The following is a 25383-nucleotide window of genomic DNA, read 5'->3' as shown; positions in this document are numbered from 1 at the left end:
TTAAAATAATTATAACTTAGCTATTTTTTGACATATTGCAAATAAATTCAGTTAGTTTACATATATTGGTTTTTTATTAAATGCAATACAGTTTTATTCATACACAGATAATCAAATGATAAATTTAGACAATCTAAGATACTGCAACATATCCATTTTTTAGAGGCTTGTATAAGGACATACGTGTAACGTCTGGAAGAATGTGAACCATGTGATCGCATCTCTATAATTAAATTGAAAATAATGTTATGTAATACATAAATATCTGTAAATATATATATTATCTACTCATATATCAAATTCAGTGCCATTTTCTAACCATTATCCATAACAGGAGCAACAGAACGAACTTATTTCAAAAGAATATTGAAACAGTACGCCCAATGTTGCACCATTTTATGGTTGTCTGTGAATGGTTTATAATATCGTCACAATGAAGAAATGACATATTAATACATCCAATAACAAATAAATTTTTACCTCATAGTGAATTTGAATCCCATCATTGCGGGACTTGTCACACATCCAATCATGAGAGAATCGCATTTTCATCATTTTTCTAAAAACCGAAATACAGTTTAATAAAAAAGCTTCAATTTTATAATTAGAAATGTTATTTTAATCGTTCAGCTAAATAAATGAAATCACATTGATTCATAAGAGATGTCAGAAAAGAAAATTATTATATCATCAAGGAGATGTGCACCATTTATATAAATATTTTTTAAATTTACCTCTAAAAGCGCAGATTATAAATTTAATATTTCGCTGTAGAAAACATTGTAACTTCCAGTTAAAATATTCAATAAGTTTCCCAGAGTTGCTCTTTAAAGAATTCGAATAGTCCTGAAATATTTTTTGTTAATTCTATTATAAGATGCATTAACTAAATACGACAATGTTTGCTTCACAAAAAATATGCATCGCAAATTTATAATAAAATTTGGATTATGCTTGGGCGAAGCAAGTTCATCTGCGAGCAAATAAAAAGCACTAGTGGAAGTGTAATTTTTCTTCAAACCAGCGACTCTGTACTCGCCTACTCTATGTATTAACTATTTTATGACGTATTATGTACTTACAGGTATTACCCCACACAAAATCAACTTTATCCATTGTCCAGTTCTAAATTAAAAAAGAAAAAACGGTAAATATACGGTATACACATACATAAGAGGTTTATTAACCCAATTCTTAAAGCTCGTGTAGCAATGTTTCTTGACCATATATCTTATAATATTCAAACTAAGCATATGGCGATAAGTCATTATACGCTTCATTTATTTGGCAGTAACAAGAGTTCTACAACGCCACACGTATATATAGATCACATTATAGTTATATAATACTGCCATTTATTGTATTATGCATTATTAATTGTAGTTGAAATTTGTGTATCAAAATCAAATTTTGATGTTTTCACAGCAACATCATCTTTTTCTTTGGCAAAATGTTTGTCCTTTGATGAAGAGAACAAATATTCCACCAAAGGTATATAAGTTTTGCATTTAAATAACCACCATTATTTTACTACTCACCCAATTTCCTATACTGCCTCTGCAATTACAACTAAATTCTTTGGCACGTGTACTCATCCAGATGGAAAAATCAAAAGTGATTCTCTGTTGAAATATCAGGAAGCGAGCTCATCGAACTCATGCTAAGCGATGTTGGGCGATGTTTTAATTTATAATAAGGGCGACATCTAGTATACAATATTTAAATAATGGTTACCATATTATACAGTTTCAAAATATATTTCAAAATTCAGATTTCATGTTATCTTTATTCGCATGAATCACAATGGTGTAGCAGGCGCCTTACACGTTCAATATTTATCGTGATATTTGGATTACGAGTGAATCCTTCGCGATATTTAAAAAATGTATATGTTTATTTTTTCGTACATTTTTTTATGAAATTTTTGAGGAAAACCGACAAAAAACGTGATTGCCTCTTATTTTGTTCCCACAGTAATTCATTATATGTATCACACATTTCTGGATCATAGATTAAACTGTAAACATGAAATATATGAATAATAAAATTAAATAGATTATAACATTTTATTAGAATATACATAGTTAATTTTAAAAGTTTGGCACTATTGCATTTCACCGATTCGGACGATTTAAAAGCGTCAGCGGCAAATGACTGTCAAAAAATTCTCATGTCCATACAATTTGTATGGCGCATACCGAATTAACGCGACGGCGACGCTGAGCGGTTGAAATTTTACATTTTGACTGAGCGTTCCAAGATAAAGTTGGCTGCGAAAAACGAAGTTTCTTTGTACAATAAAATTTCACAACAACAATTCGAGTAAACATTTTGATATTTGACGTAAAGTTGCCGCTTTTATTTAGGGATGGCGCATCGACGTTAACGCTGAGCGTTAAAAAACATTCCGCCAACGCTTTTATTTAGGGAAGGCAGTAAATCACAAAATATGCTACACGTTCAATTTTTATAACGCGTATAATGTATGTCTGCTTAGACCCCTTTCACACGGGCAATTTTTGTCGCGGCAATTCTTAGTTTTATAGGAGAGGGGCGACGAGGAAAGGAGAATCGCGCCGAGTCTGCTGTGTTCAGGCAACACGCTTTGTGTTCTTATTCGTAACAGATCGCTGCTACGTAACAGTATTGCATTTGCACACATTTTAAAATTAATGTTTACAATATATTTGAAAATTTGAATTTAATCATTTAATTTTGTATGTAATTTGCAAATACATATAGAAATATGCATAATATAATTAAAATGTGCTAGAAAATTGAGAATAACGATAAAAATTACTTAATGTAATATATTTTTTTGCTTGGAAACGATACGTACAAGAAGTTGAGAAAATTATACGAAAGAGAATGACAGAAAAACACGAACAGAGTTGTCGAACAAGAATTGCTCGTGTGAACGCAAGGGGCGACAGCAAAAGAGAATCGCCCGAGAATTAGCAACAAAAGTTGCCTGTGTGAAAGTGAACTTAGACTACTTGTACTTAGGTTTGTGTCACAGCGCGTCAGTGCCTATTACTTATGCGCTCATTCATGAACGCTTCCTTGCTGTCGGCCCCATAACTCCCGTCAACGTCTGAAACAGCTCAATGGAAATTATTACTTTCATGCTTGCCACATGTTGCAATAAACTTATAATGAATAAAATATATATCATACACAAATATTTAAACTTACCTTAGTTTTTTTATATGTTTTTAAAATTGAAACGTTTTTATTCATAGAAATTCCTTGATTTATTTAAAATGATCTTTATATGTATGTTGTTCGGACTGCGCATATTACGATATACAGTTTCTCGTATATAGTTTCATTCTTATTCATCAAAATGCTAAAATGAAATTCCATATATTTATAGCTTTTATAAAGTCCTCCTAATGTTTTATGTTTAGGTTTAGCAAAATAATTATTATCAGCAATTTTTTGTTGAAATATTCATAAAAAATCAGGAATGATGGCAGCTTATCAAAAAATAAATAATAACGGTATAGGTAACTGTGCAGCAGCAATATTTGGTAACATAATGACAACTTTGGTACTATTTTAAGTCAAAAGAAATTGAATTGACTTCAAGGGTTAGATTAAACGTTTAATATATGAAATATATTTACCTCGTGAGACATTTGAGATTCGTTTGAGTAGCTGGAGTTTTATTTACAAGAAAACTGACAACATCTTAGTTTATGATGGCTTCCAGTATGGAAAATTTTATGGATATGTCATTAGGTAATGTAAAGCGTTTGCTTTTGAAAAATTCAAATAGTAATAAAATAATATAATTTAGATGAGTACATTGCAACAAAGAAAAATAGTTTGCGTAATATTGATAAAGAGAGTCAAGGAGCAGTTATCAGTCCTTCGAACAGTTTGGGTTGTGCTTTTAAAGCTGGACATCGAAACTCTAAAATATCCAATGCTGCTAACGATTATGATGAGGTTATGGGCGAGAAGTCGCTTTCAATAACTAATGAGGACTCTCCTGTGAATTCTAGTGTTTTATTGGATAAGTCCATTGGTATTTGGAGGGGTCCCAGTTCCGAAACCAATTATCTTGATTTAGATTATATAAGAGATGAATTCGATCAGATGTTTAATGATCCAGAATTACAAATATCGAATGAAGGAAAGTCTTTGAACGTTCATAAAGTAAAGCTTCCCAATGATTTACGTGAACGACTTCAAAATAGCAATGCAAATAATAGTAGCACTATTAAAGAGCGTGAAAAATGTCATACTGGCAATGCAAAAAACGCTATACCAACTTGCCAGTCAAAATCAAACATGGATACGAAGCAAAATGCTATGTCGTTCTCAAGTGGCAATGCACATTACCGTAGACGATGGTACAATAATCGGAATGCCCGTAGGCGTAATGATGGGTGTGGCAATCGAGGAAGCAACTATATGAATAATGAAAGTCAGAATACGAATTGGAATAAACATCGTAATGGAGGAAATGGTAGCGGAGTATGCAATGGGAATATCTTACATTTTAACAATGGAAGGATTCATCGTTTTAATCAACGCAACAATCAGGATAATTTAAAGTACGTACATATGTTGGATATGTTTTCCAGCGTTATTTTAAGTATTCGTAGTTCAAATTTAATCATGACTATTGACCTTTGACTTTGTATATTATGAAATTAACCTGCCTAATAAGGTTGTGCATGTGAATTAAGCTAAATATAAAACGTGTAAACTAATTAATCCAAACATGAATTTAAAGTGAATACTTTTAAACTCACGGATCCTTGGCTAATATTTTTTACGTATTACGTATTTTTCAATTTTACGCTATAATCACACTTCGGATCTAATTACATTTGTTTTAATACTTTAATTTTTTTTTATTCTATAGCAAAAGAATCAAAACTGTACTGGAGCAAATCAACAGTAACAATTCAGTTTATCTTAATAAACAGGCAGGGACTGTTCGAGATCTGACAATTGAATGCCCGAGTATTTCCACATCTGGACGCCTTACAACAAACGTATTACAAACCACTACACAAGTTTTGAAACCGCCTACAAACCAAGTACAAAGTGATTTAAAAGCTTTGCTAGGCGTCAATGATAATAATTTGAAAGCTGATACCATGGCTATGTGGGCTGGGAAATTGTTGGAGTTATTTCAATCCGGCCAACAACAGACAGCTCACAAACCTATATACGATATGCAAATTCAAAAAGAAATTCACGAATTGCAGGTATTATTATTACTATTGTTGTTTTTAAAATAAACTAAAATCGTTTTTTTATAGGGCAAATCGTTGTTATACAAATGTCCCAGTGGCGAAATTGTAAGTTCCGATGGTTCAGGAATTGATAATTGTAAAGTTACTCCCAATTCAAGTGGAGTAACACTTAACTACAGATTTGGCTAAACATCGATATAGAGTTACATAAAACATAGCCTTAAATGAAAAAAATTATCAAATTTACTTTTTTATATTGAAATGAGGTTTTTATAAGTTCTGTATGATCCCTTTTTGTTATGCATTTTTCTTTTTTTTAATGGATTATAAAATTAAAGTTGAATTTCTGTATACATATTTGTGAAGCAATAACTTGGAAGGGATATTCATATGTACATATATTATGATTCGAATGCATAGTTGGAAGTATAAAACTATAAACTATACATATGTACGTTTGAAAAAAGAGATCAATAGCTTATGCCGTTTGCAACCAACGCTAAATAGAATTGTGATTGAATTCCTATACAGATAGAGGTTGATCTTCTGTGCTTACTACTTTCATGTGGTGTAGAAAAACACAACAATTAGCTGCACGAATTTAACGCAATTTATATAAATGCAGATTAAGTTACGACTTATAAATATGAGATTATTGTAACTGCATTGTGTGGAAAGAAGAAGCAAATACAATTGTAAATTAACTTCTAGCAATATATGCCCCTTTATCAATTAATTGAAAGACTCGACTACTAATTATCTTTACATCAGTAATACTTAGTATTATAGCGTGTCCAACAAAGACAATAAAATTATAATAGCTACGTCAAACAAAATATTAACGTAGAAATAATTGGAGTATTGTAAAATCAGTGATGTCCGATAAGTCACAGCGATAGTATATCTGCATTAACCGGTAAAATGAATTGGTAGTAAACATTTGCAATCCTCATATTTGTGTTTTGAAAAAAGCCAAATAGTTCTGAATTTGAAATACAGATATGCTTAAAGAACATCAAGTTAGTGTTTTATTAAAATTAAGTAGTTTAAAATGAGTTCCATAATAATCTAATAAATATAGATAATATGTGAAACATGCACCAATGTATATGTACATAGAATATAATATCACTCGGCACCAATTAAAAAAGTAGTGACAATAGTAAATGTATTCATTAAACAAGTCATATAGTACAATACACTAATTCATTCAATTCGTTAGTGTGAACATTTTTATATGTAAAAATATTTCACTCGATACTGAAGATTTAATCATAATTTATTGAAAGTAAAAAATAAAAAATGTGCTTAAAAATTAAATAAATAATTTTGTCGCATGTCGTAAGCGACTAACCGGATGTATTCTCTGTTTTGGATGAATTGATGTTGGTTAAAAAATAGGAGATAAAAATGTTTAAGTCGAAGACATTGACTCGTCAAATTGCAAAAGGTAAATTTTGGTTGATTTTAATTGTTAACAAAATGTTATATTTATATTAAAGATACCAGGAATATCGTCTCAAATTGGTATATTTTCATTGAGTTCATTATCTTGTTGCATATTTGTCGCACATTCGTAAGAATTCGAAATTGAATTTTAAAGATAATCTCATCATTTTGAGAATTGTATGTATGTATATTATAATACTAGAACTTTATGGGCGATAAAGAGATATATTAAAAGGAATATTTAAAGGAATAATTCTGTTGATAAATTTTATATTGAAAATTTCCGAAGAATAATAATAGCGAAACTTGTGAATCTAATGTTTCAAAAAATTAAAATCTTATCAACCATAGAATTCAAAGAGCCATGCGTGCTAATCAGTTAAAAAGATTAGAAATATAAATAGGTATAAAATATTGTCGAGACATAGTACGTATATGTGTATATGTATGCAGTAAAACAATATTCTCATAATTATATGTATGCAATTGCTAAGGCTGTAAATGCATTCATACTAAATAAATAACTATTCTATTTTTCAAAATATTCGAGTACCACTTCATTTTATTTCAATGACAGGACGAAGTCGATATTTTATACTAAAAAAATATTTATCTTCCCAATGAATTTTGAAGTTTCATAAATGCTATACATAGATTTTTATTAACTTTATTAACGTATTATACAATAAACATGTGCTCAGATTTTAATAGTTTTGTTCACATGTTTGTAACCGTGGAACTTCTCTAACTCGAATCACCATAACACACAAAAAAAGTTAAGAGAGACTTCGAGTTATAAAAATTTTCAATAAAACATAAACATTTCAAAAAGCTGTAAAATATAGATTTATACACAGTTTTATTTAGTTACTTCGCATAAAGTTGTATGTAGATACGTTAAAACATGTATTCTGTAATTTTGTTTGTTGCACTTTGCTATTGTTTGGCTCATGAGTCATGACGTTTGTAACCCATGCGTTTGTTACATGATTTATGAAATCTATAAGAGTAATATCATATTTTTTATTCTCCTCCATACGATATAGAGGGACTCTCTTAAAATTGTGTCTCGATAGTAAAATTTTAAATTTTGTACTATGCGCTGGTCGAAAAGTTCGATTTATGGAAAGAAATATCTATGAAATTTGACTTCTATTGTCATTTCAATAATTCGAGTTAAGGAATTTTGAGTTATGGAAGGAAATTTGTATGAAATTTGATTTCTAAACGCTATGCCAATACAAAAATTCGAGTTATGGAAGTTCCACTATATTAAATTGACATTATAACGAGACAATGTATATTCCGGACGTCTACTTTTCCGGCCCTTCGTGCATGCAATAATTTGAGTATAAAAAAATATTGATGAAATGTTTGTATGTAGAGAGGCGAAACCAACCAAAAAACTTAAAATATTTGTCCAATTCAAACAAAATAAAATACATGACTACTCTTGCTTAAGGCCTTACTTATTACTTGTTGCAATAATTTTACAATATCCGTTATGTCATTATTTTTATTTATGTATGTATATATTCTTTTATTATTCTAGAATACCGGATGTGGCGTAAATTCAGCAGCCATAACAAAGGTTGTGGGAGTATGGCTAAATATCCATCAACTCAATTCAAACTACAACGTGCGTTAATCATTACCAAATTTTCACGATATGAATTCGAACAGATGCGCCACCCACAACTCAGTCAAGAACAATTGGAGAAGAAGCTGCGGGATCGTGGCACTGACTTTGAAATGCTTATGTATCTGCACAATTTACACAAGAACTTTGAAAGAAACGTTGTGCAAAGTTTTCTCAATGTGGGGTGTGAAGTGAAGGTGTCTAATAGGTAACTGCATATAAAGGTCTGATTGTTGCATTGTATTCGTAGACATCTCTCATATTAATATATTTTTAGAAACCATTTACTTACAAATCATAACTCATTTAGTGTATTTGATTTGAAGAACTTTTACTAGGGGCTACTTAAAAATGTGGATCCCTGCAAAAATTGGTCCATGATTGCAGTTCTGACATTATTTGATTTATTGTTATAATTTTGGAGAGAACTCCAATAAGTACAATTGGATACGATTAGGGAATTTTTGCAAGGATATTATCATTAGAGAGTGTGATTGTATACATAAATACATTCAGTATATGAAAAGCCCAGCGATAAATGTGTTATTTAATAGATTTTAAAAGCGTTTCTTCGTATAAACCGTTATTAGCAACTTTCATATATATTGAATTATTCCCATATTGCATACATACATACATGTGTCTGCGTCTGTCTGAATGATTGATGAATGTTTGAATTTACTAAAATTAGAGTCGAATTTAGAAGCTCTCTAAGCAAAGAGATCATGAAATGGGCTGATTTGATTGTACCGGTAGGCGGTGATGGAACGTTTTTGCTAGCAGCTGGGCGTGCAAGTCCTCTATTCGCTCAAAGTCAACATAAAACACCCATTGTTGGCTTTAATTCAGATCCCGCGCGATCTGAAGGACGATTAATGTTACCAAAACATTATACAGAAAATACCGCTGATGCGGTTAGCAAGATAAAGAGCGTAGGTAAATTGAAGAATGTTATTTACAGCTTTTAAATTGCATGAGTGAATTTTATTTGACAGGGTGATTTTCAATGGATGTATCGTACTCGTATCCGTACATCTATACTAGGCAGTAATGGCAAAATACCCGAATCTACCGACTTATATCGACACACTGTAACCAAAATGGAACAAGAGAAAACTGAACCAGAATACTTGAGTAAAGTGTGGTCATTACGTTATAAGGCCAAAATGAAAAGAGTTTTACCTTATTTGGCATTAAACGAGGTGAATAGAAGTTTATATACATACATACATATATAATAGAAATAAACAAACATGACATACACTTTTTTTAATTCAGGTGTTTATAGGGGAGCAACTTTCTGCTCGTGTATCCCATTTACAATTAGTTATCAATCACGAGAACATAGACAATAAAACCAAATGTTCGGGGTTATGTGTTAGCACTGGCACAGGATCTACTTCATGGCATACAAGGTAAATGCATGTAATCTATATATTTCTCTAATCACTTTTATTTTATAAACGATTTTCTCGAAGCAAGAGTTGTGAGTTGAACTTAACAGACGTTGTATGAAATTTTTTAAGCAGCATTATTTACTAGCTACATTAGGTTCCATACTTTTTCGAGCTTGACAAAGCATAATTTAATTGCATTTGCAAAAAACGGAACTATAGTTTATATTTCAAGAGTTATTTCTTTTATGTATTCCAGTATAAATCGCATTACATCCCAACAAGTAGAAGACTTAGTGAGCATATTGCCGAACAATGAACCGGGCGGTGGCAAGCAAAAAACAATTTTTGATTCAGACGAAATTGCTACTCAATACAATCAAAATTTACGCTTTGCTCCAGGTATTAAAAGCTATAAACATATATTAAACTAATATTTCAGCTAAAACATATTTATCTAGATGATCCACGTCTGTGCTATTCGATACGTGAGCAAATTTGTGTGGGAGTTTGGCCTAGTCCAAGGAACTTTAAGGCACGCAAATTTGTAAATAGCTTATTTGTAAAGTCACGTTGTATTGATGCGAGTAAGTGAATGATAGTTTATAGCCATCATACTTTCCTTTTTATTATTACATATACTTTTGTATATTTATCATTTTACAATTGCTATATATCAATGACAGCCGCTTAAAATACTTACTATACATAATTTAAATACTCGTAGAAACGTAATACTTGCAGCGTTAATTTACTTTGTAAACAAATCATAAATATACCAACCATTGAAATGGTGAGAAATAAGTGAAAAGGAACCTCCAACAGGCACATGGTCCATATAATTTCCGTAATGTTTTCTGCCACTGCAGTAATACTATAAAAATTCCAAAGAATGCATGGCAGTAGGAATGTGCGATTATTCCGTTTCTATAAAAAAAAATAGTACAAACAATAAAGCAAAGCAAAACTAAATTGGTTTTGAAATCTTACCGGATTAATGATGACATTGACGGCCAATGTGTTCAATATAATTGTCAACAATCGAAAACAGAATCCGAATTTCGATAGAATGGTCGGCTCGATCAGTTCTTGACCAAATCGATTTGCTATTTCGTTCCCTAAAATTATTAATAAAATATGTATGCAAATTTCAAATTTGGTTGCGGAGGAGTGATCCACTGTATACCATTGAATTTATAGTTCCAGCCAACATCTTGATTTGCAATTAGTAATACAATGGCATAATTGTACACAAGCAGTTTGACTGTTTCGGTTTGAAATTCGAATAGTAAACTAGGATTCTGCATAAAAATAATTAATGCAATTTTAGTATTCATATTCCATTCCTGCTCACATTACATCGTGTTCATGATTTGCTTACCCTAAAAAGCGACTTGCATTTAGTAAATGATGACTGCTTCTCTTGTTGTTTATCTAACATGTTTTTCAGTTATTCAGACAGTTGACAGTCATTTTCACATTTTTCTCAATCGCTTCTTATATTTTGTAGCATATTTTTTTAGATGATTTAAAAAGCATTTCATTTGTCAAATATATTAACTTTCTTATCGATTTGTTAATTTACTATTTTTCAGATCTTGTTATTGATGGTAGTATATCATATCCATTTAATGATGGGGCGAAGGCGTTGCTGGAAGTATACCCCGAAGATTCATTGCTGACCATATCATTGGACTAAGTCTATTTTAAGCATAACGCATAAATATTATGGATGTTAAAAATATTGTATAGAACCGTAATAATTATTCAAATTTATGTATATATAAATATTATTAGATAGTAGATTTAAGATTACATCAGTTATGAATGTAAAGTGTGCCTGCCTAGTGCGTATTTAATTATTTATAAAAAATACATATATTTGCATATACATATATATGTACATATTTCAAACCATGGATCTTACATACTAAACGACTAATTTTTGGTTTATTTTTCTTTGTATTGAAAATTATTGAAATAATGCTATTGAATTTTAAATTTAAAATTTAATATAAAATCTACATAAATTAACAAATATAAAATTATTATTCAGGTGTGACCTTTTAATAAACAATGTTTCTTATGTATCAATATATTATTCGGAAATATGTCTTAGGTATTTTGCTAGGAATAAAATAACCATTTATATATAACCATTTTAAATTCTTTAGTTTCTTGTTTTATTTCTAATATGCTTTACATTCACTTTGGGTTTATGTTTATTAATTTTTTTTGATTTGATATCAAAATTTGATATGTTATTTAATTTAACAGAAGTTCCAGTGTAATTTATATCTGTGTCATTATTACTATTTCCCAATTTTGTTTTTTTACGTTTTTGAAATTGTTTAACATCGATTTTTTTGAAACGTTCTTCTTGTGTAAACTTTGCCTCTTTTTCAGACCATTCCTTTTGACGTTCTTTGCGTTGGCGCCGAAACTCACGCAATTTATCTCGTTGGTTTTTATTAAAACTTGAAATATATACGTATTTGGTACACGTTAAAATATTAAAAACATTTTATAAATAAAGCTGTGGTTTAGATAAAGAATTTTATACTTACGCTTTTTCCATTTCATCAGGATCTTTGCCTTCCAAAATCCACTGTTTACGCCTATAATTTTGAGCGCGTTCTTCAAAATCATTGTTATCTAAATGTATTTCTGACTCCCGCCGTGTTACATTTACTTGCATAAAAATTCGCTCCACCATTCGTTCTAGATTTCAAATGATAAAATATAATATAAAAGGTAGATATGGAAAAACTAGTACAATATTTACGATCGATTGGATGTTCCGTCAATTTTGTGTTAATTGCTGCTTCAATTTCGTCGAGCAACTCCAAGTCGCGCGGAAATCGGAATATAGATATTGCTACTCCTTTCCGACCAGCACGGGCTGTACGCCCAACGCGATGTATATATTCTTTTGGTGTGCGTGGTAAGCGATGGTTAATTACCAAATGTACACTTGGTATGTCAAGACCACGCGCAGCGACGTCGGTAGCAATAAGCGTACGTACATGATTGGATTTAAAACGATGTAAGGCGATAACTCTCTCCTTCTGCCGCATGAAACCATGTAAGCAGACGTTATCTATACCCATGCTATTTAGGGTCATAGACAGCAACTGACAGTATCTGCGTAGATAATTAATAAAATTGTTCATAATTTATAGATTTTCTAACAATTTTAAAAGTTTTAAGTTTTACTTTTTTGTGTTAGTAAAAATTATTGAATTCGTGTTTTCATTTTCTTCTTGATATTTTCTCAGTGCTTCTATTAAAACCATATCCCGATCATAATCTGCACATAACATGTAACGCTGATCAAGTGTATCCACTGTTGCAACCTCAGACTCTTCCGACCATTCAAAACACTACATCATATATATAAATATTAAACATTAATTAAACTCAATTCGAGAAAGAATAAAAATACATACATCCTTTGCGATGGGAAATATACTCGATTCCTTAATAAAATCCTTCATTGTGGCTGAGAAAAAAAGATTTTGGCGATCTTTGGGTAAGCAACGTTCGATTGCGGCCAAACTTTCATCAAAATCTCCATTCAGCATACGATCGGCTTCGTCAACAACTAAATATTTGAGATTATCAAAGGAAAAAGTATCACAGCCAGTTAAGTGGTCAGCTAGACGTCCAGGCATGGCAACAACAATGTGTGGGCGTTGTGTTAGTTTTTGACTTTCAATAATTTGATCTGTGCCTCCAGAGACAACGCATACACGCACACCCATCGGTTGACCAGCAATTAAGAATTGCTCCGAAATCTATAATTAAAAAAATTGTTTGATGTAATCGTCACAATTGCCGGCAATAAGGCATTTACTTGATAAGCAAGCTCGTGCGTTGGTGTCAACACTAACGCGAAATGACTGGTCGGTTCTTCACTTAATCTTTCGAGAATGGGTAATGCAAATGCAAATGTTTTACCAGACCCCGTTTTAGCAGCTCCAACGCAGTCAAGGCCGGCAAGTATTGCTGGAACACAGCTTTGCTGGATTGGTGTGGCAGTTTTAAGCCCTGAATAGATATAATTTTTGTATTAAATAATTCGCCATTGACACTGAATGTACATATGTACATAACAATAATTATTTTACTCACCCAATTTTTGAAGTTGTTTCGTTAACCAAGGCCTTAGGCCTAACATGGCAAACGGATTTATATCCTTCTTTTGCATTTTTGTACCTAAATACAATCAAACGAAGAACTTTTTTCAAACCCTGGCAGTCCGCATGGAATAAATACTTTTGTATATTGCTTTGAACACTTTACCACTATGGTGAAAACGTCAATTATTTTTATCATAACAGGTCGCCTACACTTATTGAAATTCTCGCTTGCTATACATTACCTACATATCAACCATATTTCGTCAGCAATAATGTTGGTATAGATAAAAATGTTGAATGGTAGAACAACAAACCATCATAACATACTATTCAAAATTTACAAATTTACATTTAGATTTCTTCGACTTGTCCTTTTGCACTAACTTATAACACCTTAAAACGGGACATACTATTTATAATACATATTTCACTAAATCCTATCAAATGCCCATCCGTTTTATTGGTTTTGTTTTTATTTGATTAATTTGGTAGCACAACTAGACACGTCTTAGTAGCTCCTTTTCGCAGAAGGAGTTCCACCACAGCTTCAAATTAGTAACATATTAAAACATATTTAATGGAATGTTCAAACATTCTTCAATAATTTAAATCTATACTACTATTATAAAGAGGAAAGATTTGTATGTAATGAATAAACTCTAAAACTACTGTATGTAATGAATAAACTCTAAAACTACTGTGCGATTTCAAAAATTCTTTCACCATTGGAAAGCTACATCCGAATAACATAGGCTTATTGCAAGAATTTCAACTTTCTGGGAATAGTTCCGAGGTGAGGGTATCAAAAAGATTGCATGATGGAGAATCTTAATCTGAAACTGAAAATCGTCTTGCAAGGCATTCTCTTCGCATCGCAATTGCGTTACAGAGAGTCGTGTAACAAGCGCTTGGGGATCGAGTATGGAGCGTGTGCAGTGGCTTGAATAACAAAATATTCGCTCGCACTAGGGAGTCGAACTCTAAGCGATCCCATATAAAATCCCAACAAAATTTTGTGTATGAATTTTCCTCATTTTACTTTTTTATAAGACCCGGAACGGTCTGCTGGTATATTATAATCGTTTTAATTATTCAAACTCCCACTATACCTACTATGTCTATCGTAGTTGTTAAGTTTATCATATCAACCTGGGGCTGTTGTTCTATGCTATGTTGTGCTTACATCGTATAATCATTTCTAATGACTTAACGTTTACTGATACACGTATGCATAAAAAGTATTACTTTTCAGTTTGGACTTGTATAAAAAATATAATCTTAAATATTCCTATCAGCGTTAATCATTAAATATTTTTTTTTTATTAACAAGAAAAGAAAAACGCACTTATTGTTTTCAGTGCCAGAGCATGTCTACGAGTATATGATGGCACCACCTAGAAATACATTTTTTCTCTTGTGTGATATGATTATAAATGAAATCAGGAGTGTCACTTTCTTTTAATTGATATATATTTACCTATTTATAAAAAGAAACAAATGCGTATTCGTTTATTCCACTTCGAAAGTAAACATTCACTTACTTTATTTTGTATTTAAAAAATGTTCAACACGCCATTGACAAATAATGAAGAATGCCAAAATATCAACATTTCTTCAATTTTTACTTTCGCTGAGCATCTACTTTTTACCGGATCCAATCTTGGATTTGGCAGTTCCACGCACCTTTTTCATTCTGTTGCGGCGTTCCTTGCGTTGTTTACGGGTCTGCTTTTTCTGTTCGAAAAGTCCATGACGAGCCAAACGGTACTTAGGTTCGAATTTCTTTGCATAATCCAAAGTATCGTAAATAAGGGCGAAACCAGTTGAACGGCCACCACCGAAATTCGTGCGAAAACCGAAAACGAAGCAGACGTCGGGAGTGACTTTGTACATAGACGCCAATTTTTCACGGATGTCCTTCTTGTTGACTGACGCCAATCCGGGATGCAGAACATCGCAAACCATTTGTTTACGAGCTAACAACCGATTGGTCATGAACTTACGGGTGCGAATAGTGGCGGTAGTACCAGACATTGTGTAGATGTTCTAAAAAGATGAAATCTTTGGTGAATAAAATGATTTTGGGTATATCATTAACTTATCTACAGTAGCCATAACCTCACAAAATGTGTCCCGCATTTGGCATTTGCTAGTGCTATATGATCAGAAATACACGTGTATTGTAGCTTATAGAATTATGATTTTTTTGGAGAACTAACATCCTGTATAAAAAGCAGATATAGCGGTCACATTTCGCAGGCATTTACTGTGAATTTATCAATATTTTACCTGTTAAAACACTTGAAAAGTATTTAAACACGTCTTTAACACAGACACGATATTTTAAGAAAGGAAGAAATGCTTCTTCTTTTGGCGTCAGGTTGGCAGAACTGAAACGTCAAATTTACAATTTCAATTACAGAGCTGTTACTTGTGTAGGGACGATTCGAATGATCTCTTTCCATTTAATAGAAATAGCAGCAGTCACACTAAATAGTCTAAATAGTTTCGGTAAAGTCTCTAAAAATGGTGATAAAAAGTTTTTACTAATCGTTTTGCTGACAGTATATTTTTCCGTTTGCATATTTTTAGTTTGTTAAATATATTTTTACTTTTTTATATTTTTTTGTTGCTGACTTTTTAAATGGCTCTTAAATTGACAATTTCGTCACTTGTTTAAATAAATAAATTCTGGTAAATTTTATTTTTAAATTTTGTTAAAGAAAATTACAGACACAGGGTAACATATTCACCTGTATAATCTTTCAATACTATATTTCATTTGAATAACCCGGTGGTTCTTAGTCTAGGTATTTAGTCGCTTCATCTCAATTTCCACGACACCCGGGCGCACGTTATGACCGTTTTCACACGGGCAATTTTTGTCGCGGCAATTCTTAGTTTTATAGGAGAGGGGGCGACGAAGAGAGGAGAATTTCTCTCTCTCTCTCGCTTCCCTGTCACGGATCCCATTAAAAGCTATTATTTCGTAGTGTACAAAATTATATTAAATATCTGACAAATAAGGTAGTTTTCCGAAATAACGAATATTCTTTTTAACGAAAACCGCTTATAACGAACAAGCAAATTTGTTGCATTGAGTACCTTAAATAACGAACATCGGGGATTCGTAAGACAAATGAAGAAAGAGAAAAAAATCAAAAAACATCGAGCCAGAATTAAAAATGAAACTTAAAAAAATCCAAAAGAAATGTGCAAATTGAAAAAATGTTGAATTTTATAAAAAACCTTAAAATTATTTATCAGCACCAAATAGAAGTATACGCGAATTGGTCCATTTTGGAAGAATTTATTGGATTTGAATGTTTTGTTAAGGTTTTTTTAATTTTTTAACAAATAATTAATAAAACAATTTTTTAAACTGCAATTTACGAATATTTAACTAATTTTTATTGAAAAACATACCTCTAAGTGAGTACTCGAATTAACGAAAAATTCGATGTAACGAACAGGCCTGACAATTAATGTGTTCGTTATTTCGGAAAACTACTGTATTTTGAAAGCGCGTTTATAAATATCTTTGAAAATAGTTTTTTGGTGCACAAATTTAATATCGAGATAGTTCTTAGCTCGTTCCTAACTACACTCTCCATGACGACAAATGTCCGCTCGTCTAAACAGACATTCCACGAAGCACAGCAATATGGACATAAACAAATATAGTTAAGTATCTAGTCACTTATTTGAGACTCAATATTTGATTACCTGAAGTTGGTAGCACTCATCCAAAATTTTACTTTCAAATGGCAGCAAATCTGAGGGGCCTAATAAATAAAAATATTATATTATATTGTAATTGGTTTAAGTAAATGCATATGCCCAAACTTGCACGTGTACATACATATATGCATATATACATACATACATAGACTAAGATTATTAAAATATGAAATTCAATATATGTATCTGCTTGCTTAGAATTGATTTTGGTAATATTGAACAATCTGTCTGACTATTTTGAACTGCATAACACTGAAGCAGAAAAATAGTCTAGTGAAAATATCTTATTTTTGTTTTTAAAAAATAAAATTTCATTCCCACCTTCTCAGCAAGCAACCAAACCGAAAGCATAATTGTGAATCGTATTTCTTATATTTAAATATAATTGTACGAAAGTACACTAGTTTATCTTTATTGCATTAAAACTAGACACTACAATAACAAAAAAGAAATCCGCACTAGATACGCGCAAATGTTTCTTTCCACTCTTTCATTTCTATTAGAATGTGCTCTATTCTATATCTGATTGTGTGAGAAGCGAAAACATACTAAATCTGCCTGAAAGCTGTTAACGACCGCTTTTTCAAAATGAATCGTAATTTATACACTTATTTTGTCTTGCGGTAAAAATCTGTCCTGTGGGAGAAAATATGCAATGTGGAAATTAAATGCAGAATTTCATTTGTTTGCATTTTGAAAATTCTTGTAATGATTTGCTTTATTGTATTCCAAGACTGCGGTAATGACAATTTCTTTTTGCATGATCGCCATTATAAATCAGTTTGTATTCACATCCGTTAGAAACACTATATTTTAATCTACAAGGTTTCTCTTTCGTTAATAAAGTAAGAGTACTTAGGAAAGGGTTGTTTTATTTACTCAAAAAATAATATAAAATACAGCCTTTTTGTGATGTATAGGTATACAAGATAGAACTAGATTAAAACATCTATTTGAAAGTCTTGAAACTCGTATATTTTAAAACATATTCCAGTTTGTCGTGATATTACTGAAGTCATAATGGACACGATTAATGGTACAAAATGGACATTGTTCTTAAAGAATAGTGTTGAATCAACATTCGTTCAAGTGTCCACTTAGCTTTAATAAACTAAATACAAAAACAAGTGAGGAAAGGCTAAGTTCGGGTGCAATCGAACATTTTATACTCTCGCAATTTATTGCTATATTTTAATTAAGAGAACACACAATTTGACCAATATATTCGGCATAAAGTCCAATATAAAAACGAATATCATCATATATAGTATATAGGCTGAGGTAATTCCTGAACCGATTTCACTAATTTTCACCACCCACATACATGATATCTAAGATTTGGCTAAGATATTTCACATATTAACCGATTTATAAGCTATTAAGCCCATCGTATTTTTGAAAATCCTATAATTAGGTATATGAGAGCTAGGGGAAGTTATTAACCATTTCTGGTACAAAGACACACTATTAGAATAAAAAGATTTCCTCTGAATTAAATTAAGATACCTGAGAAATTTACCGAAATTTTCGGTGAAACATTACCATGGGACACTGAGCTCTTCCTATTCGATATTTGGGGCATTGAAAAGTTATAGTCCGATTTCGACAATTTTCTCACAAGTGATGCCACAGATCATATACAGTATTTGTGCAAAGTTTTATTTCGCTATCTTCATTGGTTCCTTATGTATATCTTATAAAGTGAAGGAATCAGATGGACTTCAAAATTGAGTTCTATGGAAAGTTGTCGGGGTTGTGAACCGATTTCATCCATTTTCCACACGTGTCATCAGGGTGTCAAGAAATATTATATACCGAATAAACCAAATAAATAATAAACCATATAAACCAAACTTTGTGCAGTCGTTTTGTTTAGCCACTTCTTAGTACAGTCCAAAAATGAAAGAAATCGGATAATAACCACGCCCACCTCCCATACAAAGGTTAGGTTGAAAATTACTAAAAGTGGGTTAACTCACTAACGAAAAACGGCAGAAACACTAAATTTCACATAAGAAATGGCAGATGGAAGATGCACTCAGATTTTTTTACAAAATGGAAAATGGGCGTGGCGTCGCCCACTTATGGGTCAAAAACCATATCTCAGGAACTACTTGACCGATTTCAATGAAACTTGGTTTGTAATAGTATATTGTGAATGTGAAAATAGGCCAAATCGGTTCACAACCACGCCTACTTCCTATATACCAGAACTTTGAAGTGGATCTGAATCGTTTACATTACAATATATAAAGTAAACACTAGTGAAGATATCGGTGCAGAACTTTGCACAAATACTATGTTTATAGTGTGGCATCCCCATTCTAAAAATCGCCGAAATCGGACCATAGGTTTTTAAGGCCCCATATATCGAACACGAGGACCTCGGTGCTTCTAGTCTAATATTATGGTTTCCATCTTTCAATGGACTTTATACAATATATATGACGAATATGTGGGTCAAATTGTGTATTACATAATATAAATAAAGTCAAATAAATAAATTGCGAGAGTATAAAATGTTCGGTTACACCCGAACTTAGCCCTTCCTTACTTGTTATACTCTCGCAACCTGTTGCACAGAGTATAATAGTTTTGTTCACATAACGGTTGTTTGTGTCACCAAGAAATATAAGAGTTAGATATGGGGTTATATATACATAAATGATCAGGATGACGAGTATATTTGAAATCCGGATGTCTGTCCGTCCGTCTGTCCGTGCAAGCGATAACTTGAGTAAAAATTAAGATATCTTAATGAAACTTGGAACACATGTTCCTTGGCACCCTGAGGAGGTTCCTTCGAAAATGGGCAAAATCGGTCCACTGCCACGCCCACAAAATGGAGGAAACCGAAAACCTATACAGTGTCATAACTAAGCCATAAATAAAGTTATGAAAATGAAATTTGGAACATAGGATCCCATTAGGGAGAGGCACATTTGGATGTATTTTTTTTTTTGAGAAAGTGGGCGTGACCCCGCCCCCAAATAGGATTTTTGTATATAACTCACAAACCAATAAAGCTATATAAGCCAAACTTTCTGTAGTCGTTTCTTTTAGCCATTTCCTTATACAGTCCAAAAATGCATGAAATCGGATAATAACCACGCCCACCTCCCATACAAAGGATAGGTTGAAAATTACTAAAAGCGGGTTAACTCCCTAACGAAAAACGTCAGAAACACCAAATTTTACATAAGAAATGGCAGAAGGAAGCTGCACTGAGATTTGTTTACAAAATGGAAAATGGGCGTGGCGTCGCCCACTTATGGGTCAAAACCAAATCTCAAGAACTATTCGACCGATTTCAATGAAATTCGGTATATAACACTTTCTTGACACACTGATGACACGGGTGGAATATGGGCGAAATCGGTTTACAACTACGTCTACTTCCCATATAACTCAATTTTGAATTCCATCTGATTCGTTCACTTTATAATGTATTCATAAAGAACCAATGAAGCTAGCGGAATAAAACTTTACACAAATACTGTATTTGAGCTGTGACATCACTTGTGGAAAAATTGTCAAAATCGGACCATGACTTTTCAAGGCCCCTGATATCGAACATGAAGAACTCAGTGCCTAAGGTTAATTTTTCACCGAAAATATAGGTAAATCCCTCAGATATTTTAATGTAACTCATTCCCTCTGAATTTTTTTCTTATAACAGTTTCTCTCTGTACCTGAAATGGTAAAAATCGGGTCAAAACTTCCCCCAGATCCCATATACCTAATTATAAGTAATATTAAATTTAGTGGGCGTATAGTCTTCGATACATTGTATCTTAGTGGTGAAAATGAGTGAAATCGGTTTAGGAATTACCTCAGTCCCCATATACTATTTATGATGATTTTCGTTATTCTATTGAACTTTATACCGAATATATGGGTCGACTTGTGTTATCTTTATAAAATTACATCAATAAACTGCGAGAGTATAAAATGTTCGGTTACACCCGAACTTAGTCCTTCCTTACTTTTTTTTTTAAATTTATTTGGAAAAAGCATCAATATATGTATACGAAATTTTCTCAGCGGTAATTGAGAAGTTTGGGCTTTCTGTAAATATATGAGAAAAGAGAATGGTAAGATGCAAGAAGTATTGGTTGAGGAGTTACCATGGGTGTTGCGAAAGCCATCGAAAGCACTTACCTAAGGGAACTACTCTTTGTTAGCCAAATAATAACAAATTAGTCAAACAATTTTGAACAAGTTTTAACTTTGTTTGCATTTAATGAACTGTTTCAATATATTAACTTAGTTTTGAATACATTTTTCCTATTTCACGTTTTCTCATTAATATCATTATGCCATAAAAGGCAGCAGCTAGTACGCTTATACTTAATAGTGCAATCGCAAAATAGTAAATAAATAAGTCAAAAAGGTGTAATTGACTGGAAGGTATGCCAACACCAAGGGTTTTCAAATCTGCTCCGCCCTGATGACGTAGTACATAATCCATCCAGTACATGCATGTTTCCACCGCACCCAGCGGCCGATCTCGGAAAGTAGTAGCCACCTGACGTATTGTCAACTGATATTTGCTGTCTTCTTTGATCGTCTGTAGCGCCCAACTGAGTGACGTCTCCGTTAAGTTATCATAGTTAAGATGAACACCAACACCGAGTCGCACTGCCAATTCCATGTTGCGCACTTCATTGCGGAATATAGGCACACCAATCATTGGCACATGTCGCATTATGCCTTCTTGCATACTAAGTAAATCACCATTCATTAGAAATGCATTCACATGAGGATGCGCCAATATATCTGCTTGTGCTACCGCATGTTGGACCATTATATTGGCAGGTAAATCTTTCAACGCCGAGTGATCGTGACAGGTCCACACCACACGCTCTTTTCGTTTGCCCAGTGAGTTTAGGAGTAACTGCATTATATGTGTTGGTATATCTGCACAGAGTTGTTCATTACCAAGATTCATGTAGACGACGCCTGCTCGCGATTCATCCAGGAAGCGGCGAAGAAGCCAAGGTAATTGACGTGGTGGTCGTATGTGCATACCGCCAGCAGTTATGGTATTTAACAGCAGCGGTCGAGGCGTTAATAATGGGACGTGACTGTTGAGTAGCAAGACTGACAATTCAGTCTGCAACGTCGCGATGTTAAGATCGCTCACACCTATGAAAATTAATAAATAAAAGTTACTTGAGTACGTGAAAACATCGAAACTACACGTGCATGCAATTCAATGGACACATAGGTATGAATTATTGTAGTTTTACCTTTAAAATGTGCAAAATGTTTTCGAATCACCGATTCCTGTGCTCCCCAATTATCTTTAGTAAATTGATTCCGGCGCGACAAACAATTACGTATAACCCCTAAACGTTTCCAAAAACCTGCATCCGGTTGGTAGTTTTCATAACAGATAGGCGAACAGGTGGTCGGTACCATTTGCTCCAACACACGATCCATATAATTTTCGAAATTCGTGCTTAAAAGACCAATTGTAGGCTTGCCGTAGAAATGTCCCACTGCCAGTAAGGCTTCAGTGTAGAATAAATCCACAATAATCAAGTCGTAATCAAACTCGTTGATAGGTAAATTAAGTAATTTTTTTAAGGATGCATTTGACAAGAAATAATTAACAGCGGTGGCCCCTGTATGGGCCAACGACTTTTGCATTGTCCATTCAGTGAGTTCTCTTGCTTTAAGAAGGCCTCCTGCTTGACTGCCAGTCACTTCTAATACTGGATATAATGTATAAAAAATTAAATAAAAATGTTACAAAAGTGATATGGGAGTTATTCCAGACATATATGATTTTGAGTTGAGATAGTTATAATTACTTTCTAACGAGATACTCTGATACCACAAGCTGATTTTAGCTTTAGACGAACCATTTTTCAGTTCTATAATTTCATATTTTTGAAATCTTACTATGGCGAATGTCGCAATTGTTTTCAGAGAGTTTTCACATTTTCCTTGCCGAAGTAGTTGATTTCAGAGTTGGAAAATATGTTTGCATAATGTAAATGTTGACATATAGTTAACTTATAATACTTGATTTATCAGCAATAATGTGATTATTAAATAATATTTTGTTATTTAAGTCTAAGTTTTTAACTAATATCTCACATACACTGCTTCCAAAAAGGAAATTCCGGCTCAACTATTATTTCTCGTAGGTTTTCTACACGTTCATTTAGGCGGTGACTGCTATAAACTGTAACCTTGAATACAAAATTTTCAAATGAAACGATGTAAATTATAGACATGCCTAATAATCTATTACATTATGTTCTCGTTTTGCTAATTCCATCATTAAACTTCGCATTACTGCGAAATGGCTCTCACTGGGGTGAGCAAATAAACCAAGAATCTTAGCTCCATCGATTACGACTAGGTTCCATGAAACCGAATATAGAATAATAATTGACAGGAAAAACACTCTGAATATCATTTTAATCTGAAAATAGAAATAAGTGCACAATAAGTTGATTAGCTTATAACAAAAATTATTTTTTTCAGAATATCTAATTCCTCGATGATATACAGCTTCCATATAACATATACTCATGTCCGATTAATAACATTAACCGACCTCACATATATGTACATACATATGTATACATATAAAATAACCAGCGTTATTTGTAGGAGATGACATTATGGATATACATGATATAGAGTTCTTCCTCATCATTGAATTTAACGGTTCTGATGTTGTTTTGTACAAAGTTACCGCGCTTTAGTAGTCTACATATTATTTGAGAATGGTCACTTATACTTTAGCAGAGCATGAAGTATTCATATTAAACATATTAGGTTTATAAATTACAATGAATGGGGAAAGTATGAACTGTTATCACCTCATTTTACAGATTCACATTATATAAGGCGAAATATTCTCACATTACTGAGATATCTCGCAAACTCGCGGAAACACACATACATATACATATGTATGTTAACACCGGTTCCGTCAGTGGAAGATACTTGGCACTAGAGGTACTAAGCTTCGTTTCGGGATGTACATATGTAGGTATGTAAATTAATGTTGGAACTATGAAAAGGAGTCATTTTTATATACATAGTTATGTATGTATTTGTATTGACTGACATATGTACATACGTAGAAACGAAGGATGTCACTTTTTTATTAAAACAACACAAGAATTTTTAGCAACCGGCGAATACTGTAAGGGGCTGTGTATGTATGTGTTAAATTTATATTTTCCATTGAGTGTGTAGAAAACTTCCATACGAATAAATTAATAGATGCATACATAAGGCAATACATACATACAAATGTATGTGTATTATATATATACATACAAAAATCTTCGTAGTAATTTCGTAATTTGGACATATCAGTGGCTCACGGTCTCTTATGCGACTTATCACCATTCGACATTAAAGGCGACCTCAATAGTAAGCGAGATTAATTGAAGAATACACTTTAAACTGTTTTCTTAGCTTCTTTGATTATATTTTTAATTCAATTTAAAGAATAATTTTTCATTTTATGAATTAGTAATTCACGTTAGATATATGTTTTCAATTATTAAAATGTTGACTCTCCCAACGCGGTAGTAATGTTTTAAAATACCTTCCAATGTATGCACAACTTATACCCACATTGACTCTGTTTACAGAACTAAATCAAAGAGAATCGATCACATCATGCTGGACTCCAGAGAGAGAACAAACATGTACATCCATATATGTGTTTTCATATGTTATTTCTGCGGCATATGGTCATACAATCGCAGTCGTATGAAGGCAGTGTTGCCGCAATCTCACGTTTGCCTACCAAAAAAATACATATT

General features: G+C 32.5%; 6 protein-coding genes and 1 long non-coding RNA gene across 20 annotated transcripts; 2 read left to right on the top strand and 5 right to left on the bottom strand.

The window, feature by feature from the left end:
• Positions 1-51: 51 nt before the first annotated feature.
• LOC105221427 (uncharacterized) lies at positions 52-3210 on the bottom strand. Of its 5 annotated transcripts, none has more exons than XR_008471997.1 (7): positions 2081-2234; positions 1735-2017; positions 1539-1660; positions 1083-1125; positions 735-846; positions 481-559; positions 52-223 (listed from the first exon to the last, which is right to left on the bottom strand). It is a non-coding gene; the product is annotated as an uncharacterized LOC105221427 (long non-coding RNA). The 5 variants fall into 5 exon arrangements; XR_008471996.1 differs by having other exon boundaries at positions 1539-1705; positions 1825-2017; positions 2081-2232; XR_852397.1 differs by lacking the exon at positions 2081-2234 and adding an exon at positions 3196-3210 and having other exon boundaries at positions 1539-2017.
• A 294-nt stretch (positions 3211-3504) lies between these two features.
• On the top strand, positions 3505-5569 carry LOC105221429 (homeobox protein 2). Its single transcript, XM_011198410.3, has 4 exons — positions 3505-3744; positions 3803-4565; positions 4880-5228; positions 5283-5569. Exons 1-4 carry the CDS (start codon positions 3702-3704, stop codon positions 5403-5405), a joined length of 1278 nt encoding a protein of 425 aa, XP_011196712.1. The 5' UTR covers positions 3505-3701; the 3' UTR covers positions 5406-5569.
• Positions 5570-5716: 147 nt separating this feature from the next.
• On the top strand, positions 5717-12053 carry LOC105221431 (NAD kinase 2, mitochondrial). Of its 7 annotated transcripts, none has more exons than XM_011198416.3 (8): positions 5717-6132; positions 8218-8512; positions 8996-9236; positions 9300-9506; positions 9583-9719; positions 9958-10100; positions 10160-10285; positions 11294-12053. In XM_011198416.3, exons 2-8 carry the CDS (start codon positions 8226-8228, stop codon positions 11395-11397), a joined length of 1245 nt encoding a protein of 414 aa, XP_011196718.1. In that variant the 5' UTR covers positions 5717-6132; positions 8218-8225; the 3' UTR covers positions 11398-12053. The 7 variants fall into 7 exon arrangements, with proteins under 7 accessions (XP_011196718.1, XP_054090742.1, XP_054090741.1 ...); XM_054234767.1 differs by having other exon boundaries at positions 5717-6145; XM_054234766.1 differs by having other exon boundaries at positions 5717-6235.
• Positions 8917-11241, bottom strand: LOC105221430 (uncharacterized). Its single transcript, XM_011198411.3, has 4 exons — positions 11080-11241; positions 10885-10999; positions 10689-10816; positions 8917-10625 (listed from the first exon to the last, which is right to left on the bottom strand). The coding sequence occupies exons 1-4, from the start codon at positions 11137-11139 to the stop codon at positions 10401-10403; spliced, it is 528 nt and encodes a 175-aa protein (XP_011196713.1). The 5' UTR covers positions 11140-11241; the 3' UTR covers positions 8917-10400.
• Positions 11852-14023, bottom strand: LOC105221432 (probable ATP-dependent RNA helicase Dbp45A). The gene is made up of 7 exons (XM_011198418.3): positions 13833-14023; positions 13555-13748; positions 13148-13495; positions 12915-13081; positions 12484-12842; positions 12266-12419; positions 11852-12175 (listed from the first exon to the last, which is right to left on the bottom strand). The coding sequence occupies exons 1-7, from the start codon at positions 13906-13908 to the stop codon at positions 11869-11871; spliced, it is 1605 nt and encodes a 534-aa protein (XP_011196720.1). The 5' UTR covers positions 13909-14023; the 3' UTR covers positions 11852-11868.
• Positions 14024-15344: 1321 nt separating this feature from the next.
• Positions 15345-16290, bottom strand: LOC105221423 (40S ribosomal protein S24). Of its 2 annotated transcripts, none has more exons than XM_011198401.3 (2): positions 16130-16290; positions 15345-15886 (listed from the first exon to the last, which is right to left on the bottom strand). In XM_011198401.3, exon 2 carries the CDS (start codon positions 15872-15874, stop codon positions 15479-15481), a length of 396 nt encoding a protein of 131 aa, XP_011196703.1. In that variant the 5' UTR covers positions 15875-15886; positions 16130-16290; the 3' UTR covers positions 15345-15478. The 2 variants fall into 2 exon arrangements, with proteins under 2 accessions (XP_011196703.1, XP_011196705.1); XM_011198403.3 differs by having other exon boundaries at positions 15345-15901; positions 16130-16247.
• Positions 16291-21787: 5497 nt separating this feature from the next.
• Positions 21788-25272, bottom strand: LOC105221422 (UDP-glycosyltransferase UGT5). 3 transcript variants are annotated; one of them, XM_011198399.3, is made up of 5 exons: positions 25164-25272; positions 23847-24020; positions 23694-23784; positions 22834-23301; positions 21788-22729 (listed from the first exon to the last, which is right to left on the bottom strand). In XM_011198399.3, exons 2-5 carry the CDS (start codon positions 24012-24014, stop codon positions 21843-21845), a joined length of 1614 nt encoding a protein of 537 aa, XP_011196701.1. In that variant the 5' UTR covers positions 24015-24020; positions 25164-25272; the 3' UTR covers positions 21788-21842. The 3 variants fall into 3 exon arrangements, with proteins under 3 accessions (XP_011196701.1, XP_054088942.1, XP_011196700.1); XM_054232967.1 differs by having other exon boundaries at positions 25193-25221; XM_011198398.3 differs by lacking the exon at positions 25164-25272 and adding an exon at positions 24890-25156.
• Between the last annotated feature and the right edge of the window lie 111 nt (positions 25273-25383).

The sequence above is a fragment of the Zeugodacus cucurbitae genome, chromosome 6 (assembly GCF_028554725.1).
Source record: "Zeugodacus cucurbitae isolate PBARC_wt_2022May chromosome 6, idZeuCucr1.2, whole genome shotgun sequence".
Lineage (NCBI taxonomy): Eukaryota > Metazoa > Arthropoda > Insecta > Diptera > Tephritidae > Zeugodacus > Zeugodacus cucurbitae.
The sequence above is the reverse complement of the archived record's forward strand: the minus strand, read 5'-3'. Positions and strand labels throughout refer to the sequence as shown.

Bases quoted from the DNA above. Each gene is read 5' to 3' on its own strand.
- LOC105221429 (XM_011198410.3), top strand. From the start codon at position 3,702: ATGATGGCTTCCAGTATGGAAAATTTTATGGATATGTCATTAG. The intron at 4,566-4,879 runs GTACGTACATAT...TTTATTCTATAG, and splicing joins AACAATCAGGATAATTTAAA to CAAAAGAATCAAAACTGTAC. The intron at 5,229-5,282 runs GTATTATTATTA...GTTTTTTTATAG, and splicing joins AAGAAATTCACGAATTGCAG to GGCAAATCGTTGTTATACAA.
- LOC105221431 (XM_011198412.3), top strand. From the start codon at position 6,627: ATGTTTAAGTCGAAGACATTGACTCGTCAAATTGCAAAAG. The intron at 8,513-8,995 runs GTAACTGCATAT...TACTAAAATTAG, and splicing joins GAAGTGAAGGTGTCTAATAG to AGTCGAATTTAGAAGCTCTC. The intron at 10,101-10,159 runs GTATTAAAAGCT...ATATTTATCTAG, and splicing joins AAATTTACGCTTTGCTCCAG to ATGATCCACGTCTGTGCTAT.
- LOC105221430 (XM_011198411.3), bottom strand. From the start codon at position 11,139: ATGTTAGATAAACAACAAGAGAAGCAGTCATCATTTACTAAATGCAAG. The intron at 11,000-11,079 runs GTAAGCAAATCA...ATTTTTATGCAG, and splicing joins AATGCAAGTCGCTTTTTAGG to AATCCTAGTTTACTATTCGA. The intron at 10,817-10,884 runs GTATACAGTGGA...TAATAATTTTAG, and splicing joins CTGGAACTATAAATTCAATG to GGAACGAAATAGCAAATCGA.
- LOC105221432 (XM_011198418.3), bottom strand. From the start codon at position 13,908: ATGCAAAAGAAGGATATAAATCCGTTTGCCATGTTAGGCCTAAGGCCT. The intron at 13,496-13,554 runs GTAAATGCCTTA...TTTTAATTATAG, and splicing joins CGCACGAGCTTGCTTATCAA to ATTTCGGAGCAATTCTTAAT. The intron at 12,420-12,483 runs GTAAATATTGTA...TTTGAAATCTAG, and splicing joins GACGGAACATCCAATCGATC to AACGAATGGTGGAGCGAATT.
- LOC105221423 (XM_011198401.3), bottom strand. From the start codon at position 15,874: ATGTCTGGTACTACCGCCACTATTCGCACCCGTAAGTTCATGACCAAT.
- LOC105221422 (XM_011198398.3), bottom strand. From the start codon at position 24,961: ATGGTGATAAGTCGCATAAGAGACCGTGAGCCACTGATATGTCCAAAT. The intron at 24,021-24,889 runs GTATGTATATAT...TTCTATTTTCAG, and splicing joins AAATTACTACGAAGATTTTT to ATTAAAATGATATTCAGAGT. The intron at 22,730-22,833 runs GTAAAACTACAA...TAATTTTCATAG, and splicing joins ACATTTTGCACATTTTAAAG to GTGTGAGCGATCTTAACATC.